The sequence below is a fragment of the Haliotis asinina genome, chromosome 7 (genome assembly GCF_037392515.1).
Source record: "Haliotis asinina isolate JCU_RB_2024 chromosome 7, JCU_Hal_asi_v2, whole genome shotgun sequence".
Classification (NCBI taxonomy): Eukaryota; Metazoa; Mollusca; class Gastropoda; order Lepetellida; family Haliotidae; genus Haliotis; species Haliotis asinina.
In genome coordinates, this window is record NC_090286.1 from 40,412,004 (window position 1) to 40,428,056 (window position 16,053).

Here is a 16,053-nt window from a genome sequence, read left to right on the forward strand (position 1 = left end):
TTTTCGTATTGCTGTTACTTGCATGTCTACGTGTCTTTGACTTCGTACGGTGTTCTAATGTTCTGAAACCATTCAATGTTCATGCATGAAAAGGGCAGTGGGGTCCGCTCGTCAGGCCGAAGACCCGGGTTCGATTCCCCACATGGGTACGATGTGGGAAGCCCACTTCCGGTGTCCCCAGCAACGACGTTGATAAAAGCAACGTAACACTATGCCCTGACGTGTATGAAACAAGACCCAGTTGTCTAACATACTACCATTCACTTTATCTCCGGAGAATCCTGAATAGCTAATTCATGAATTACCAACACCATACCTGTGTCTGTGGATTTCGGCAAGGAGTGAAAGGTGAAATGTGCATCACAATACAATTACTCTTTCAAGTAATGTTGAAGCACCGCTATGTGACAGACGCACTGTCCAGTGCGGCGTTTTACCATCCCGTAGTGGCCACATACGTACAGAAAAGATAACATGTGATTAAATAATAACAAATAAAACACATAATACACATGTAACAATAGATTTATTCTACTTCATGTTCTTTGTAGTGTGCACACACTACAGATTACAGGTAATAAAAATAAATGTAAAGTCTGTGAAATATAACTTTATACATACGCATAAACAGATACACATATCAGTGATATGATACGTACAATCATTTCAGTTGGTAATATGTAATTTGTCTATGTAGTAGAAGTCCTGAAATGCATGTTTTTCCTGTATAAAGACACCAACGACCTGTTACAACTGTGATACTCTTCCAGGCGGCTTTATTACCCAGCAAGCTCGCTCCACCTTACAGGCCGCGATTGATAAAAGTGAAATACTGTCCCCAGTTGAGTTCAGACAAATACAGCTCACCACGTCGAACTGAAATACTGTTGCCAGCTGTGTTCAACCAAACACCGAATCACAGTCCAAAGTCTTGTGGTACTCATACACGTCTCCCATATGAAGCTGGCGCTGACTGGTATAACTGAATTAGATCGAACACATTCTGATTTAACTGAGATATTGTTCTATGAGGACTTACCAAACACTCATTCACTCCTCACCAGACAATTGAAATGGTTACCCGTGTAGGAAACTAAAAGTTTACTTGCTTCATATCGATGTTAACCAACACGTGTCAAGAACCTTAATCGGCGTTATCAACAGACTGGACAGACCTCAGACAGACCCAGGACAGGCAGGCCAAGGGTGACAACTGCGCAAGAAGATCACCACCCTAGGCTATTGCACCTGACAAACCGTTTCCTGATGGCGACGTCATCAGTGGCAACGGCCCTCGTTCACCCAGTCAGTCGATGGACCTACCTACCGTACCGAGGATGGCTTCTGACTAACAGAAATCGTCATCTGAGGGTGCAATGGTCGACAAGAGTTAGATGGTGGCAACTTCGCAACTGGCGCCGAGTTCTGTTTTCTGACGAAAGCAGATTCTGTATATCTAGAGGCGATGGAAGGGCTCGAGTATACAGAAGAGTCGAAAGGACAGCTCGTTGCTGCGTCCTGGATGCAGAGCCGTGCGGTGAGGACAGCGTTATGGTATGGGGTAACATTTGCAGTGACCAAAAGACAGAATTGGTGGTCATCAACAGTAATCTGACCGATCAGCGATACACTGACCAGGTTCTTGGACCAGCACTTCTGCCATTCCTTCAACAAAAACGACAGTGGATATTACTCCAACTGGACAATGCTCGACCGCACGTTGCTAGAGTTGTGCAGAACTTCATTCACGTCAACAACGTTAACTTCCTTCCATAGCCTGTACGCTCTCTGGACATGTCGAGCACTTGCGGGATCACCTCGATCGACATATTCGACAAAGACAGAACCCACCAGTTACAGTTCAACAATGGCTCACGCACTTGTCGAAGAATGGAGGCGTAGACCAGCTGACGTCATCAGACGCCCCACCACTTCATTGAGAAGACGCGCGTCGGCGTGTATTCAAGCCAGAGGTGGACACACTCGCTGTCAGTGATTTCCAATCCCATATTGCTGTATTTCACGTTTAGACCGTCTGACCGTTTTTACCCCATGTTGACCAAAATATGTGTAATAAGTCAAAGTCTCTATTAAAGCTAAATGTTTTGTATTGAACATGTGACTATGTCATTGTTTAACAAATTACAGCATTCCAATTTCTCTTTGTGATTGTCGTTGTTTAAAGGTGTCAAATTGTAGCAGGGGAAAGTTTCTTTTGTCCGTCAGTTTATATAAATCTTAACTGTCTTTCTTCGGACATACTTATTTCATTTGATGACTGACGTTGGTGAAGTGTTAGGAAGGTGTAATACAATATAATTTAATAAAGATATAAAAATATCAGAAACAATAACTATTGATACAATAGACACATGCACAGGCATCAAATGCATCTACCTGTTTGAAAACATAAAGTAGTTCCATAATCGACGTCAATGAATATAGCACATTGTTTATTTCAGTACCGTAAGCAATGATTCCATCCCGTATACCAGCTCGTATCACTACCTTTATCTCCACATACAGGCTTTATGATATGCCCAAACACCGGGAACGTTGGGAAACGTCAAGAAATACACTGAACTACAAAAGAAACGTCGTACATGTATGTATTTCAAACTGTTTTATTTATGTGGAAACATATGTCTTATTTAAGGTTGAAATTGAAGGACCATTTTTGTCCTGTTGATTAACAAGTACTCCAGAAACAAGTCTGACAACACACGGTGCCACATGATGAGGTCATGTCCTTGACATTCAGGGTTGAAGTCAGTAGCGTGTGTGGCCACCATTTGCGTTGATAACTGCCATGCAACGCCTATACATGGAGTGTATCAAGTGGTTGATGAAGGCCATAGCATTCCACACTCTGAGAAAACCTGCCCTGAGTTCTGCAGCAGTTGTCGGCCTTGGTCGAAGGTCATTCATCCTTCTATGAATTTCATCCCATAGGTGCTCAATAGGGTTCAGATCTGGACTTAGAGCAGGCCAGGGCAATGTGCGGATGTTGTGCTGTTGGAAGACGTCCCTCGTTATCCTGGCTGTGTGACCACGTGCATTATCCTGTTGAAACACGTGGTTTGGATGACGGGCGAAATGTGGCACAACGTGCGGTCTTAACACTTGATCGATTAAACGGACAGCAGTCACTCCATTTCCTCGACCTGGACCAATATTCTGGAAGACCTGGGGTCCAAGTTTGTGGTTCAGTCCAATGCCACCTCAAACCATGATGCTTGGTCCTCCCCACGAGTCCCTCTCCATAAGACGTGCATCAATGTACCGTTCACCCCTCCTTCTCCAAATTCTAGCTCTGCCATCTGCCACGGATATGCAGTAACGACTCTCGTCTGAAAAGATGACAGTCCCCTACTGCTGATAGCGCCAGTACCGATGTTGTTGGGCCCACAGACGACGTTCCCGACGATGTCGAACTGTCAGGACATGGCCCTGAGCAGGACGTCGACAGGCCAGGCTGAAAGTTCTCAGCCGACGACGAACTGTTGCTGCAGAAATGGGTCTGTTGTGGGTTCCAACAGTCACTCGAGCCGATTCTGTCGCTGTGCGGAAGCGATCCTGCAAGTGTTCCCGATGAAGATGACGATCTTGACGTGCTGTTGTTACCCTGGGACGGCCACTGCGCTGACGATCGTTAGTGCTGTTGGTTGCATTTTACCGCTCCCGCAGTCTCTCGACTGTCCGAACACTACAGTTGAAGTCGTTGGCAAAGACCCGTGGACGTTGACCAGCGTGAAGACGTCCGATGGCTTGTTCCCTCTGATTTCGAGTCAAACGTGGTATGGTGACAGTGATCAGGAATCGAATGACAGGGTGATGGTTTGGGGTCCTTTTTATACCCACTAGACCAGGGATTTGCACGTGCATCATGCTTTTCAGAAAGTTGCGTACGAGAGCATTACCATGTTCACGGAAAGGGTATGAGTTTGAATCCTACTCAGAAATCTCATTTCTTTAAAATGATGTGTGACGTTTCTTTTGTAGTTCAGTATATATTCTGATTCCTATGTTATTGACAAATGGAAATCATATGATCATATCTGAGTAAGCGATCAGATCTGATTAAGTTTAGTGGTGTGATGAGATGAGGGTACGGTAGGTAGCTGAAATGAGGTGGGATCAACTTTGCAGTTTGCTGCCGAGGTGACCAATATCCCGCAATAACACCAGGCTAGGCCTCTGACGAGTCGCCCAGTGCCTTCTTGGTTTAGGCTGTTCCACTCCTCAGTGAGAGGAGTACCGAGTTCATTGAGAGTGGTGGGTGCATATTGGGAATGACGCCCCATACGTATTCTATGGGGATGGGAAAGCGAAGGTAATGCGAGGTCGGGACTGAGAGCTGGTCATTACTTTGTTCCTTGCTGTTGGGGGAATGGCTCCATAAACCTGTCACAATGAACATGTGCATTGTGATTCTCAAAGATGAAACGTTGTCGCCAATGGTAGTGAAGTTGAAATGGCATCGCAGTGATGTCGTTCAGGTGTGTTATAACATTTTTTGGAAATGTTGTTGCCACACAAATCACTAAATATCACTGCATGACATTGGTGTATGATCCTGTGGTTTCATCTCAAACGTACCCCAAGTAGCTAGTGGTGGTGGCTGGAGTGAGAAGGAAGAGGGTAGTTCAATAGATGGACAGCTTCTTTATTATCAGTATCGGAGACGGTTCGGTGTACTGACTGTGTTTATTTTTACGCCGCTTTTACTCCAGCAATATCACGGCGAGGGACACTAGAACTTGGGCTTCACAATTGTACCCATGAATCGAACCCGGGTCTTCGGCGCTTTTCGGTGTAGCCTCTAATGTGGAGCAATTAGCTTCACCGAAAAGTAGCTCAAATTAATAGCAAAGAAGTTGCATATCTATAGAACTTTCATGACATCTAAATGCCACTCAGGGAAGTAAATCCAAACAATGCTTGAAAATTTTAAAATTTACTTGAGATGTTTGAAAAGGCGAAAAATAGCGGGTTCAAGTCCTGACTTTGTGAAAAGTGACCAGTTACACACTAACTCTCACTCAAACCTCCTAAAAGGCACCTAACTTATTTAATACTCCGTTAATATCGCTCTGTGAATGCCTATGAGTATGTGGGCCCTGTAAACGTTTAAGGATAACATTTGTCGAGCATAATGCGGTCGAGATCGAGGTATTGTTTAGGCATTTGTGGAAGGGTCTGAAATAAATAGGAAGCACACACAAATGCGGGTATAACACGAACACAATATAGCTCATAGTACTAAAATCACGCACATATCCCAGATACAGTGAAACAGCTAGAGCTTCCCCGAAAACATAAGTGAACCACCACGCCCTGCACAATGCTATGAAATAGTTCATCATGGCTTTATCGGAGGTTTGGGAGTCATTTATCTCAAGTATAAATGCATACAGCCTTGACCCAAACTGTTTCGTTAGTGCAACAGAAGACGAGGAACTTGAAATAGCTGACATAATAACACAAGTCAAATCATGTGTACAATAGTATGGGCACCATCTTTGAACCATGATTGTAAAGGGCTAGTCTGTTAATTTGCTAAGGCCACACTATTTCCCATCTCAACAATATTTTCCATGAACAAGGATCATAATTAAACGCAAGGCCTTTGAGTACGCTCATTATTCTGTCCCCTTTGTTTGAATATTTGTGAGTTATTCAGTTACTTTAATACACCGTTATATATTACTAGAATAGTTTCGTATATGGCGTGATATGTTGAAAACTAGTATTGATTACAAGTTTGTGTAAAGTAATGAACATATTGCCATCTATACATATTCATATGCATAAACCTGCGAACCACTTTAGAGGTCAACTGTCAACACATCACGTGGCGCCGATGATATTGACGAAACCACAAAACAATAAACGACGTAGTATGTGTGACCGATATGTTGACGGCTTGGACGCGGCTTAACCTTACCACCTGGTGGAAAACGGGCTTCAGTTCTCCGCTGTCACAAAGCCCGGGAGGCTTCGTTATGCATACAGATACAGATGGATGTTGTTTGACAAGCCAGTTCTTGTACAATTCCGCCATTCCCATGGGAAGTGTCATCTACAGGCACACCCAGCCACAATGAATTCTGGCACGATCCGAGTGATGACATTGAATCGCATGTCGTAGTAAATGATAGTCACTGGAGCAAGTAATAGTGGCACACATGAAGCTCGAGGGATGGTAGGATCGTTGTGCTGAATGTGGAACATTGTCTTCATGAACGTGTAGTTCGTGGTGTTCTGGTTCGTCGACAACAAACCACAGCCTCCTTTGCAGATACCTGCGGAGACACTTTGCGGGGCAATAATCCAGAACCAGCCGATGGTGGTAAAATCCACAACCCACTCCCAGCGACGACAGTCACGTTCGTCCACATTTCCCGTCTGGGTAAACCTTTGAAAGAAATGCAACGATGAGTTTTGAAAGGTGTTCCTTTTGTAGCGTGAATGATCCAGCGTCGCTGCTGCAATGTGTTGATACACAACCAACGACACATCCATCTCAGGCACTCCTCGAGTGTGCACAAAGTGAAAGTGAATGTCTGCTTTATTTTGATTTTGTGTAGTGCTCAGTGGCTCCATCACATTGAATGCGTAGTAACTGTCAGAAAATGATGCTCGATGTCTTTCCAGTGACCCTGAAATAGAACAGAAAACATATGAGAGAAAAGTCTCTGAATTGTAATTGAGAGGGCACGCCGTGGTGATATGCCTGCGAGAGACAGCACAAATGTCTTCACATATTCTACCAATCTTGGAAATCTTCCAAGAAATCATCCATCATTCATTCTTTCGCTATCATTCATTAGAATATCTTGCCTCTGCAACTGGTTCCTAACGAATATTGTCTAGATTGAAGAATCTTTATGAGTGAGTGAGTGAGTTTAGCACTCAGCAATATTATATGGCGGCGGTCTGTAAATGATCGAGTCTGGACCAGGCAATCCAGTGATCAACAGCACCATCATGGATCTGCGCAAATGGGAATCGATGACATGTGTCAACCAAGTCAGTGAACCGGACCACCCGATCCCGACGGTCGCCTTTTGTGGCAAGCACGGTTTGCTGAAGACCTATTCTTCCCGGGTACTGAAAATATCTCAGGACATGCCTATTAACATAATATCTTATCTGATGGTACACTATCTGATGTAATTGTCCACCAAAGAAAATGACATGTCACCAGAACGTACTTCCTCTAAACTTGGCCGTGATGTTGGTATTCGCTGCATTCACGATTAAGTAAGCGTCGTATACGCTGGTGAGGCTGTGCGATGGCGATATTTCGAATTTGAATCTTCTCCCAGAATCTGCAGGAATATAAATGTTATACATCGTGTCATATGATGCATTGTCTGTTTACACGCCAACATAAAAATAAAAAGCGAATGATGTTGTGAAGAAGTGTCTTTAAATTTGAGGGACGGAAGGCATAGTCAGTAATAAGAGTTGGACGAGAGCATCATTTTCAGTGGGGTGGGGGTGAGAGTGGGGGAAGTAATGGTCGAAATGGTACAAGTAATTGTAATTGCATGACAGAACGCACTCCGCAACCGATAGCTCCCACTGATGTTTTGTGTGTTGATGCTGAATTCAAAACTGCAGCAGCAGAGCTCGATGTAATATTTTAAATACAAAACATGTTTCCGTAACGTTTGAAGACAAGGATATACGATATTATCACAAGTCACATTTGGGTCATATGGAAATGCTCTCTTATCAGAATGGTTGGAGTTTACAAACTGTCACGATTAATGATACCTTTTTATTCTTCAGTTATGTGGATGATATTTATATACTGACACAAAATGCAAACACAGAACCATTGTCAAATTTGGAAAAAAGAACAACTTTTGTCTACAAATCTGAAGACAAACATGTTCATAATTCACTGTGTTTCCACTGCATGAAAAATGAGAACATGAGTTCTCAAATGATGGGTGACACGTCAAGTCTTACACGCACGCACGCACGCACGCGCGCGCGCGCGCGCGCACACACACACACACACACACACACACACACACACACCAAGTCAGTACCGAGTGTGACCTCGATGTGCCCGCAGGCAAGCAAGGGGTCGGCGTGGCATGGATTCGCACAAACGCCGAACAGATGCGTCGGGGATGTTCTGCCAATCCTGCTGTAAAGCTATGGTCAACTCTGCGACGTTGTTTGGCTGACTCTGACGTCGGATGTGTACGAGGGTTGGCTGAAAAGTTCTAAGCCTCACTGTGAAAAAAAAGTTACAAAGTCCACGTTTGTAATTTATTTTTCTACATAGTCCCCTTCCAAGTTCACACACTTTTGCCAGCGATGCTGCAAGGCCCGAATCCGGGTCAGGAAGAAATCTTCTTCTGCTACCCTAAAAAAATCAGTCACAGCGGAAATGACGTCATCATTTCTTGCAAAATGGCGACCGGCGAGTTCCTTTTTCATTTTGGGGAACAGGTGGATGTCAGAAGGAGCCAAATCAGGTGAATAAGGAGGATGGTCAATGAGTTCAAAGCCACAATCGCGGATTGTTGACATGGGCACCACCGATTTGTGAACAGGCGCATTGTCTTGGTGGAAGAGGACGCCTCGTCGATCATCCCTCGTCGTTTGGCTTTGATTGCTTCTCGCAACTGGTTCAGTAGATCAGCATAGTATCTGCCGTTGATAGTTTGACCTTTTTCAAGATAATCAATGAGCAGAATACCCCTGAAATCCCAAAAGACTGATGCCATCACCTTTCCAGCTGAAGGAACAGACTTGGATTTCTTCGGAGCTGGTGAATCAGGATGCTTCCACTGTTTTGACTGTAGTTTTGTTTCTGGTTGAAAGTGATGTATCCAGGTCTCATCCATGGTTACAAATAGTGCCACAAAATCATCGGGATCTGCTTCAAAACGACGCAAATTGTCAAGGGACGTCTGGAACCTGACACGTTTCTGTTCTGCTGTCAAGAGCTTTGGCACCCATCTTGCAGAAACTTTAGTCATTCCTAATTCGTTGGTGATAATATGCTCAACCCTCTCATGAGAGATGCCCACTACACTAGCAATATGTCGAGTAGTCAATCGTCGATCATCCATCAACATATCGAGCACTCGCGTGATGTTTTCTGGAGTGGTTGCTGTTGAAGGCCTTCATGAGCGTGGGTCATCATCAAAGCTTTGTCTGCCACGCTTAAATTCTGCAGCCCACTTCTTTACTGTGGAAAATGAAGGAGCATCATCCCCTAGAGTGGAGACCATGTCAGCATGTATCTGTGTTGGGGACATCCCTTTCTTTTGCAAGTACTTGATGACTGCCCTGTATTCAGTTTTGTCCATTTCTGATGATTTCAGAGGGTAGGTTTACCAAAAGAGCTGTAGTTGAGATAAAACTATTAGTACGTTTGTAGTTCTTGTGTGTATGATTCACTAAATGATTGTCCTCATTGGTGGCAAACACCTGTCTCTACCTGGTGGGGAAATACCACTCAGGCTGAGAACGTTTCAGCCAACCCTCGTAGGTCTTCGCGTGGTGTCGTAACCGGGAGTTGGCTGGTTGTGGACGGTCACGGACACTTCCTGTTTGCAGCTGACGTTGCTGGAGTCTGTGAATGGTGGATGGACTCACTTCAAAGTGACGGGCATCACAATAGTTTGTTCAGTCTGTTGTTCGCTGAGTCTTGGCATTTTGCGACAGGTAGTGAAACGTCTGAACCGTAAGGCGTTTTATCCGTCCATATCCAGATTTTGCACGTGTATTTCATGATAACCATGCACCCCCAAAAGATCCACGAAATCAGCCAGAGTTGTGTTTTCACGAATTGTCCCTATACCATGAACACAAAATGGGTAAATGGGTTTGAACCCAAACGTGCATACGAATTTCTTTGGCAACCTTACAACTTTATCTAACTGTGATACGTGAATTTATTTCATGAACTATTTTGGAGAGTCACCAAATTGGGTTTTGCGTTTTCAAAGTGTGTCAGTATATGGTTTGTGTCATTTGGGGTCAGTGGTATGTCGTCAGCTGACAACTGATTTATTTCACTACATCTGACACGGTGCAAAAAACCTCGATAAACTCTGCAGAACTATAACAAGTCTCATCAGGAGATGACATATCTCCCCTGCCCCCACATGTTTGAAAGTAAAAATCATCTGACGGTTGCTTATTTTTTTTAGACTAAGTATGAATTGTTTCCATGGAATCATGAAAAATATAAATGCCATATATCTGTAAAAGTCAACATTTCAAGATATGTCTCATATATCTTCCAAGATCTGTTGAAAGATATGAAATGGTTTCCGAGTTTGGCTCCGGAAACGCGAAGTCCGAAACGTGTCCATAGAACTGAGGTAATAATACATCACAAGAACCTGTAAATACCAAAAGGCACCACTTTGTGGTCTGCCTCAAATATCGAATAACGAATAATTACAAATTTCTGTCTGAGAATACAAACAGCTTAGCATGCATATTCAATGATAATGCTAATACATATTCAGTCATTTATCAGCACGTCTTTCTTAATCATTAATGACATATTGGAGATATTTCAATTTTTTTATTGAATCTTGAAGCAACGAGTAAATACTCGAAATTTCAAGTTTTTTAAAGAAACCTGAAGCAACGAGAAAATATTCGAAATTTGGAACTTGAAGCGACGAGATAATTCTCGAAGTAACGAGAAATTAACCGAAGCAACGAAAAAATATTTGAAATAACAAGAAAATACTCGAAGTTACGAGAAAATTATTGAAATAGCGAGAAAATGCTTTTAGCAACGAGTAAATAATCGAAGTAACGACAATTGTCTTTGAAAAAAAATATTTATGCTACAAAAGTGGCAGCATTAGGCTTTCGTATTTTATTAACCGTATATTCATATTCTGTATTCGTTTGTCAGTCTCGTGAAACTAGTAACGCTGGGATTATTGATTACTAAATAATCGAGTCTGGACCAGACAATACAGTGGTCAACAGCATAAGCATCGATCTGTGCAATTAGGAACCGATGACGTGTCAACCAAGTCAGCGAGCTTGACCACCCAATCCCGTTAGTTGCCTCTTACGACAAGTAAGAGTCGCCTTCTATGGCAAGCTTGGTTTTCTGAAGACCTATTATTGAGGAGTTACTCTTTTGTCATTTCCTTTCTAGAAAAACTTCGAAACATTCAATCCCAGAGAGAATGAAACGCGTATTTTATGTGTTAAAGGTTAAATAAATTAAAAAAAAGAATATCATCAACAAAAATATTGAAACTATTTAAACACACACAACATTTTTCGTCGTGTATTTTAAAACATTCGTTGTGTTTTCCTTTACCATGAACATGAGATTGTATGATATTATGTAATGTTTTATACAAACCGTCTGTTGGTGTTGCCCTGAAGGATCTGATAACAGGACTTTGAGCGTACATGTCCCCTAATGATGACCGGTCAATACGTAGCATTTCCTCCTTCAGATCCTCGTACAAGAGATGCATGAACGGTGGTACTCTGTCTGGGGATGGTCGATGGCGCCAAGTCACATTGACCTCTGACAAGACATTCTCTATTGTTGGCTCTCCGAAGGTTCCAAAGAAGAACAGCATCGACACACTGATGCATGCGTTCAAACGTAATATCCAATTCATTGTTTTTTACTTGTTTTCAGTGTGACCATTCACAGGATCCGAGGTCTGTTAACCGCGTGTAAAAACCATCTGGTTGTTGACTGCCGCTCACATCAATGTCACGTGGTAAGAGTCAGCCGGAAGTGTTTAGCGCAAGCGCAGGAATAGTCTGGTACAGACATGCATAATCTCGGTAAAGGAGTTGTGACATATGAAGTAAGGGTGAAATTACGCATAGACATTACAGTAGCAACAAGGGAAAACATAATCCATCGCGCTTAAAGGTGGTTACGCGAAATGAGGATTGTCGTTGATTGCACTTATGTAGCGACGTTCATAGTGACGTGGATTGATGTGGAATGCACAGGGATACTAAGAACATAATCAAATAAAACTGCTCCATATATTCTTTATCTACATACATTAAAACCGATGCGTATGTCTTAGTTACTGATAGGAATAGCTTGGATAAGATGAGGCGACATCATGACACCTTCTGCTGAAGCTGGTTACTTAACTATATATCTTCGCTCAAGTCGCTAAACATTACTGTTATATTTTCGAAGGATATCCTAAAATCCTAAAATGAACTGAATTGTTAGGGGTTTGGGAAGTTGAATATGAGGAAATTGTTGTGAAAGTGAGAGTTTAGGGATGATCTAATGTGACAATATAAGTTGTTCTCTGGTCACGGGGAGAGCATTGGTTGAACCTCAATCTAACCTGACACCTGCAAAGTATCGGAGAGCACCAGGTGCTAGGGGACACACTGGGTACATCAGTGACATGTGTGGACTGGCGGCATAGATCTTACAAAATGATCCCGTTAGAATTGCGTACATGACACAATGATTTATATAAAGTATTGTTTCCAGGTTATGAAAGTATAGCGGCATGTGAAGGATAAATCGCCATGTAAAGTAAACGATACCGCCCCAGTATACCAGCTGCAGTTGGTCAGTAAGAAATATGAAAACCTGACACCCTAATTTAAAGCCACTTGGAAAGTGGTCGGCACAAGTTAAACAACCAGTATTAGCAGAATGTAGGTATGTGCTGGAAACGTTCAACAGACCTCGTATGTTAGATCACCATTCGGATTCCAGATGAATTATTAAGATAACTGTTATTATTATAAAAGATCCCAGTCTTACCTTAAAATGCGGCGTCTACCTGTGGCATAGTCCTATAACTAGAGTAGTCAACATTGTATACATTTACGATATGGCCTATCAGTTGGAAAACCTGTACTTTATCTAAGATTAAGGTAATAAAAACAGCCGAAACAAGACTGAAATTTTGCTTCAGTTGACTTCGTCAATGTTTGTGAATGCATTAAGTAATATAATACAACCAGACAGAATCTAAACTGACTTGACATTTCACAGACCAAGAGTGATCTCCCTTTGACATGTGAGATATTATGGTTTTACGCCGCTTTTGGCAATATTGCAGCAATGTCACGGGGACACCGGAAATGAGCCTCACACATTGTAACGATTTGATGAATCGAGCACGGGTCTTGTGCGTGACGAGCAAACGCCTTAACATCAGGCTACCTCACCGCCTGGTCAAAGGCGGAATAAATTGCTTTGTCACAAATGAAGGCTTTAAAAGTCTCTTTGAATAAAGTTAGCAAATAGATTAGTTAAGCTACTATCTGCAAAGTTTTAGTTTAAAGTTTTTTTATCTGGTATATCTTTAAGTTTCTAACGTAGCATACTGGTGTGAATGTTCTAGGAATGTAACATTTGTGAGAGAGATTTTTTGGAAGAAGATTGTAGGCTTCCTTTGATGAAGTACTGGAGTGAACTGTGCGTGAAAGTGCGACAACACTAACATCATACACATGGTGTGCATCAGTGGAGCACATGGAGTGGACAAGGTGTCTTAAAGGTACACTGTCAAACACAGGATATTTGGGTTCGCGACTGGAAAATGTAAATAAAACACACACATGTATGATAAGAAAACCACTACACTATCACAGATGCACACACACATGCACACACACGCGCGCGCGCGCGTACAGAGGCGGATTCAAGCATTTTCAAATAGGGGGAGGGAGTGTCGAACCCTTTAAACTCCCTCACTTCACCGCCAATGCTAAAATTTACTTCAATGTGGTTTTAGTCACTTTCAAAAGAGGGGGCGAACCCCCTGACTCCCTCCCCTCCGATCCACCCATGCACGCTCGCGCACACGCTCGTGCACACGCTCGCGCACACGCACTCGCGCACAGAGCAACACTGCACACATTACACACCTACACAGGCTCTCACGCACTCACACACACATGCGTGCTATCTCCTAGGGCTGTAACAATGCATCGAACTATCGATGCGTTAAAAATGGTTTTCGATAGCGATTGATCGACGGTAGAAACGAAGAAAATTATCGATGCCTGTGTATGTCTAACCATCGACAGTTTAATAATTAACCTCCGTTGATGAATGCGCAGCGCAAAAGATGGGAAGTGCCAAATTCGTTCCCTTTGATTTGAATTATCACCATGTTATCTCTTAAACAAAGCTGATCTGGTTTTCAAGTTTCAGAATACCAAATATAAAAAAGACTGAAACTACTTCCACTTTATTTCATATAAATCATACATATATTTCAGAAATGACTTCAAATGAGACAATTCATGGGGAAAAGCTATTGTAATAGTGTGCAAGAGTTGGTCGCAATAGACCAGAGGCAAACTATAGCGCAAATCGGGGTGCACAAAAGAGAGAAAATGACCAGTTTTCATTTAAGCGACAGCAGCGAGCAAAAGTTTGCAATATACTTCTCTCGCTTCTGTTAGAAATATTTTCCACCTCAAAATATGATATCGCTTCATCAAAAGCACAAATCCGTTATTTCTCTGGGTTTGTGCTCTCACATGTCCAACCTCAAATTTAATATTTACTCACGTGAAATATGCCCGATTCAGCATTATAAGCGCCACTCCCCATATCAGACCGTTCTTCGCCTCTATTTACCCATACGAGGTACTAGCTTCCGGTTCAACGAAGTGAAGGAACAGGGGAGTTAAATCTAAAATACTTGTTGAATTACGTGTCCACCATATGTAATAGTTGCGGAGTTACCTCCCATGCTTCATACGCCCACTACGCCAGAGGTACTTTTACGTAGAATAAGTGTCACGAAAATTCTAACAATAACGACGAGAGATAAGAAAAAAAATAACTGCAACACTTTCGAGTGAACATTAGGCAACATGACGTTTCCTTTTAATTTCTGCTTATTCTTCGTCCTTCATTCCGTTGAACCGGAACCTGGCAGAGGGAATAGGGCGAAGAACAATCTGGTTATAGGGTATACCACGAGTGGCATTTAGGTACCTGACTCTGAGGATGCGGGTTCGAATCTGGGAGGGAATCACCTGTTAAATTCGTTTATTAATTCCTGGCACGTTGACAGCACAAGCTTTGGGCTGGATTCGATCGGCTGCGGCATTCCGCGGGTCGGAAAACTTATTTCAACATCTACGTGTCATTTTCTCGACAGTAAGCAAGCATTTTCACCAAAATCGCCGGTAACCCTGCTCACTTGTCGGCCATAAGTGACCTTGACGTTCAAGTGACCTGAGTAGACAAACAGACTCGGACCATCCGATTGGTGGGAAATAAAATATAGACATTCAAGTGACTAGGCCACCGCGACTTCCCTGATCGGCCTAGGCGGCTGACTTTGTGTGCTGGCGATTAGGCGCCTGACTCTAAGGGTGCGGGTTCGAATCCTGGATGGGACTCAACCAAAAAAAGTGCAAGAATTTGTACTTTACTAAGAAAGTGAAATCCCCAGTATGACATATGTTGCACGTATATATGTATTAATGTTATGCAATTTTAATTTAGATCACTTGGTAAAAATTATTCCATTAATGCATGATGTAGATGGAGCCGCTTGGCTTCAGAAACAAATATTTATGCAAATTACGCAAAAAGACCATGCCGATACGTTTGCCATATTTTAATTACATACGAGTATAAATTGAGATGAAAAGACTTTTTCATCACATTACATCGAAATGGGAATTCAGGGGGAGTGGGAAATGTGAAACAAATGGAGCCATATAATCCCATTCGCAAACGTTTAACTAGGTTGCGTGGAGAAAGATCTGATGGAATGTGAAAGTCTAAGGCCAGGGCGAGGGCAGCTGTTATTCAGAATAAACGACAACTTGTCAACTATGGAATGTTTGGCTTTAATATAACGTCAAGGGTGTGAAAAAGTGTGACGTTGAATGTATACATTGCCATTGTCATTATTGAATGCACTTTGTTCCTTAGGTTCAAGGTGAAAGTATGTGAAATAGGGTTTGGTGCTGCCAGTTTACAGGCAACGATCATTTGGATTTCGTTGCAATATGTCTGAATGAACCTTCTTCGTGAACACCTGGTGTCAAAAATAATCTTCA

General features: G+C 42.6%; 1 protein-coding gene across 1 annotated transcript; it reads right to left on the reverse strand.

Annotated features, from left to right (window-relative positions):
* Positions 1-507: 507 nt before the first annotated feature.
* Positions 508-11,759, reverse strand: LOC137291754 (bone morphogenetic protein 2-like). The gene is made up of 3 exons (XM_067823262.1): positions 11,378-11,759; positions 7,218-7,334; positions 508-6,662 (listed from the first exon to the last, which is right to left on the reverse strand). The coding sequence occupies exons 1-3, from the start codon at positions 11,643-11,645 to the stop codon at positions 6,079-6,081; spliced, it is 969 nt and encodes a 322-aa protein (XP_067679363.1). The 5' UTR covers positions 11,646-11,759; the 3' UTR covers positions 508-6,078.
* Positions 11,760-16,053: the final 4,294 nt, after the last annotated feature.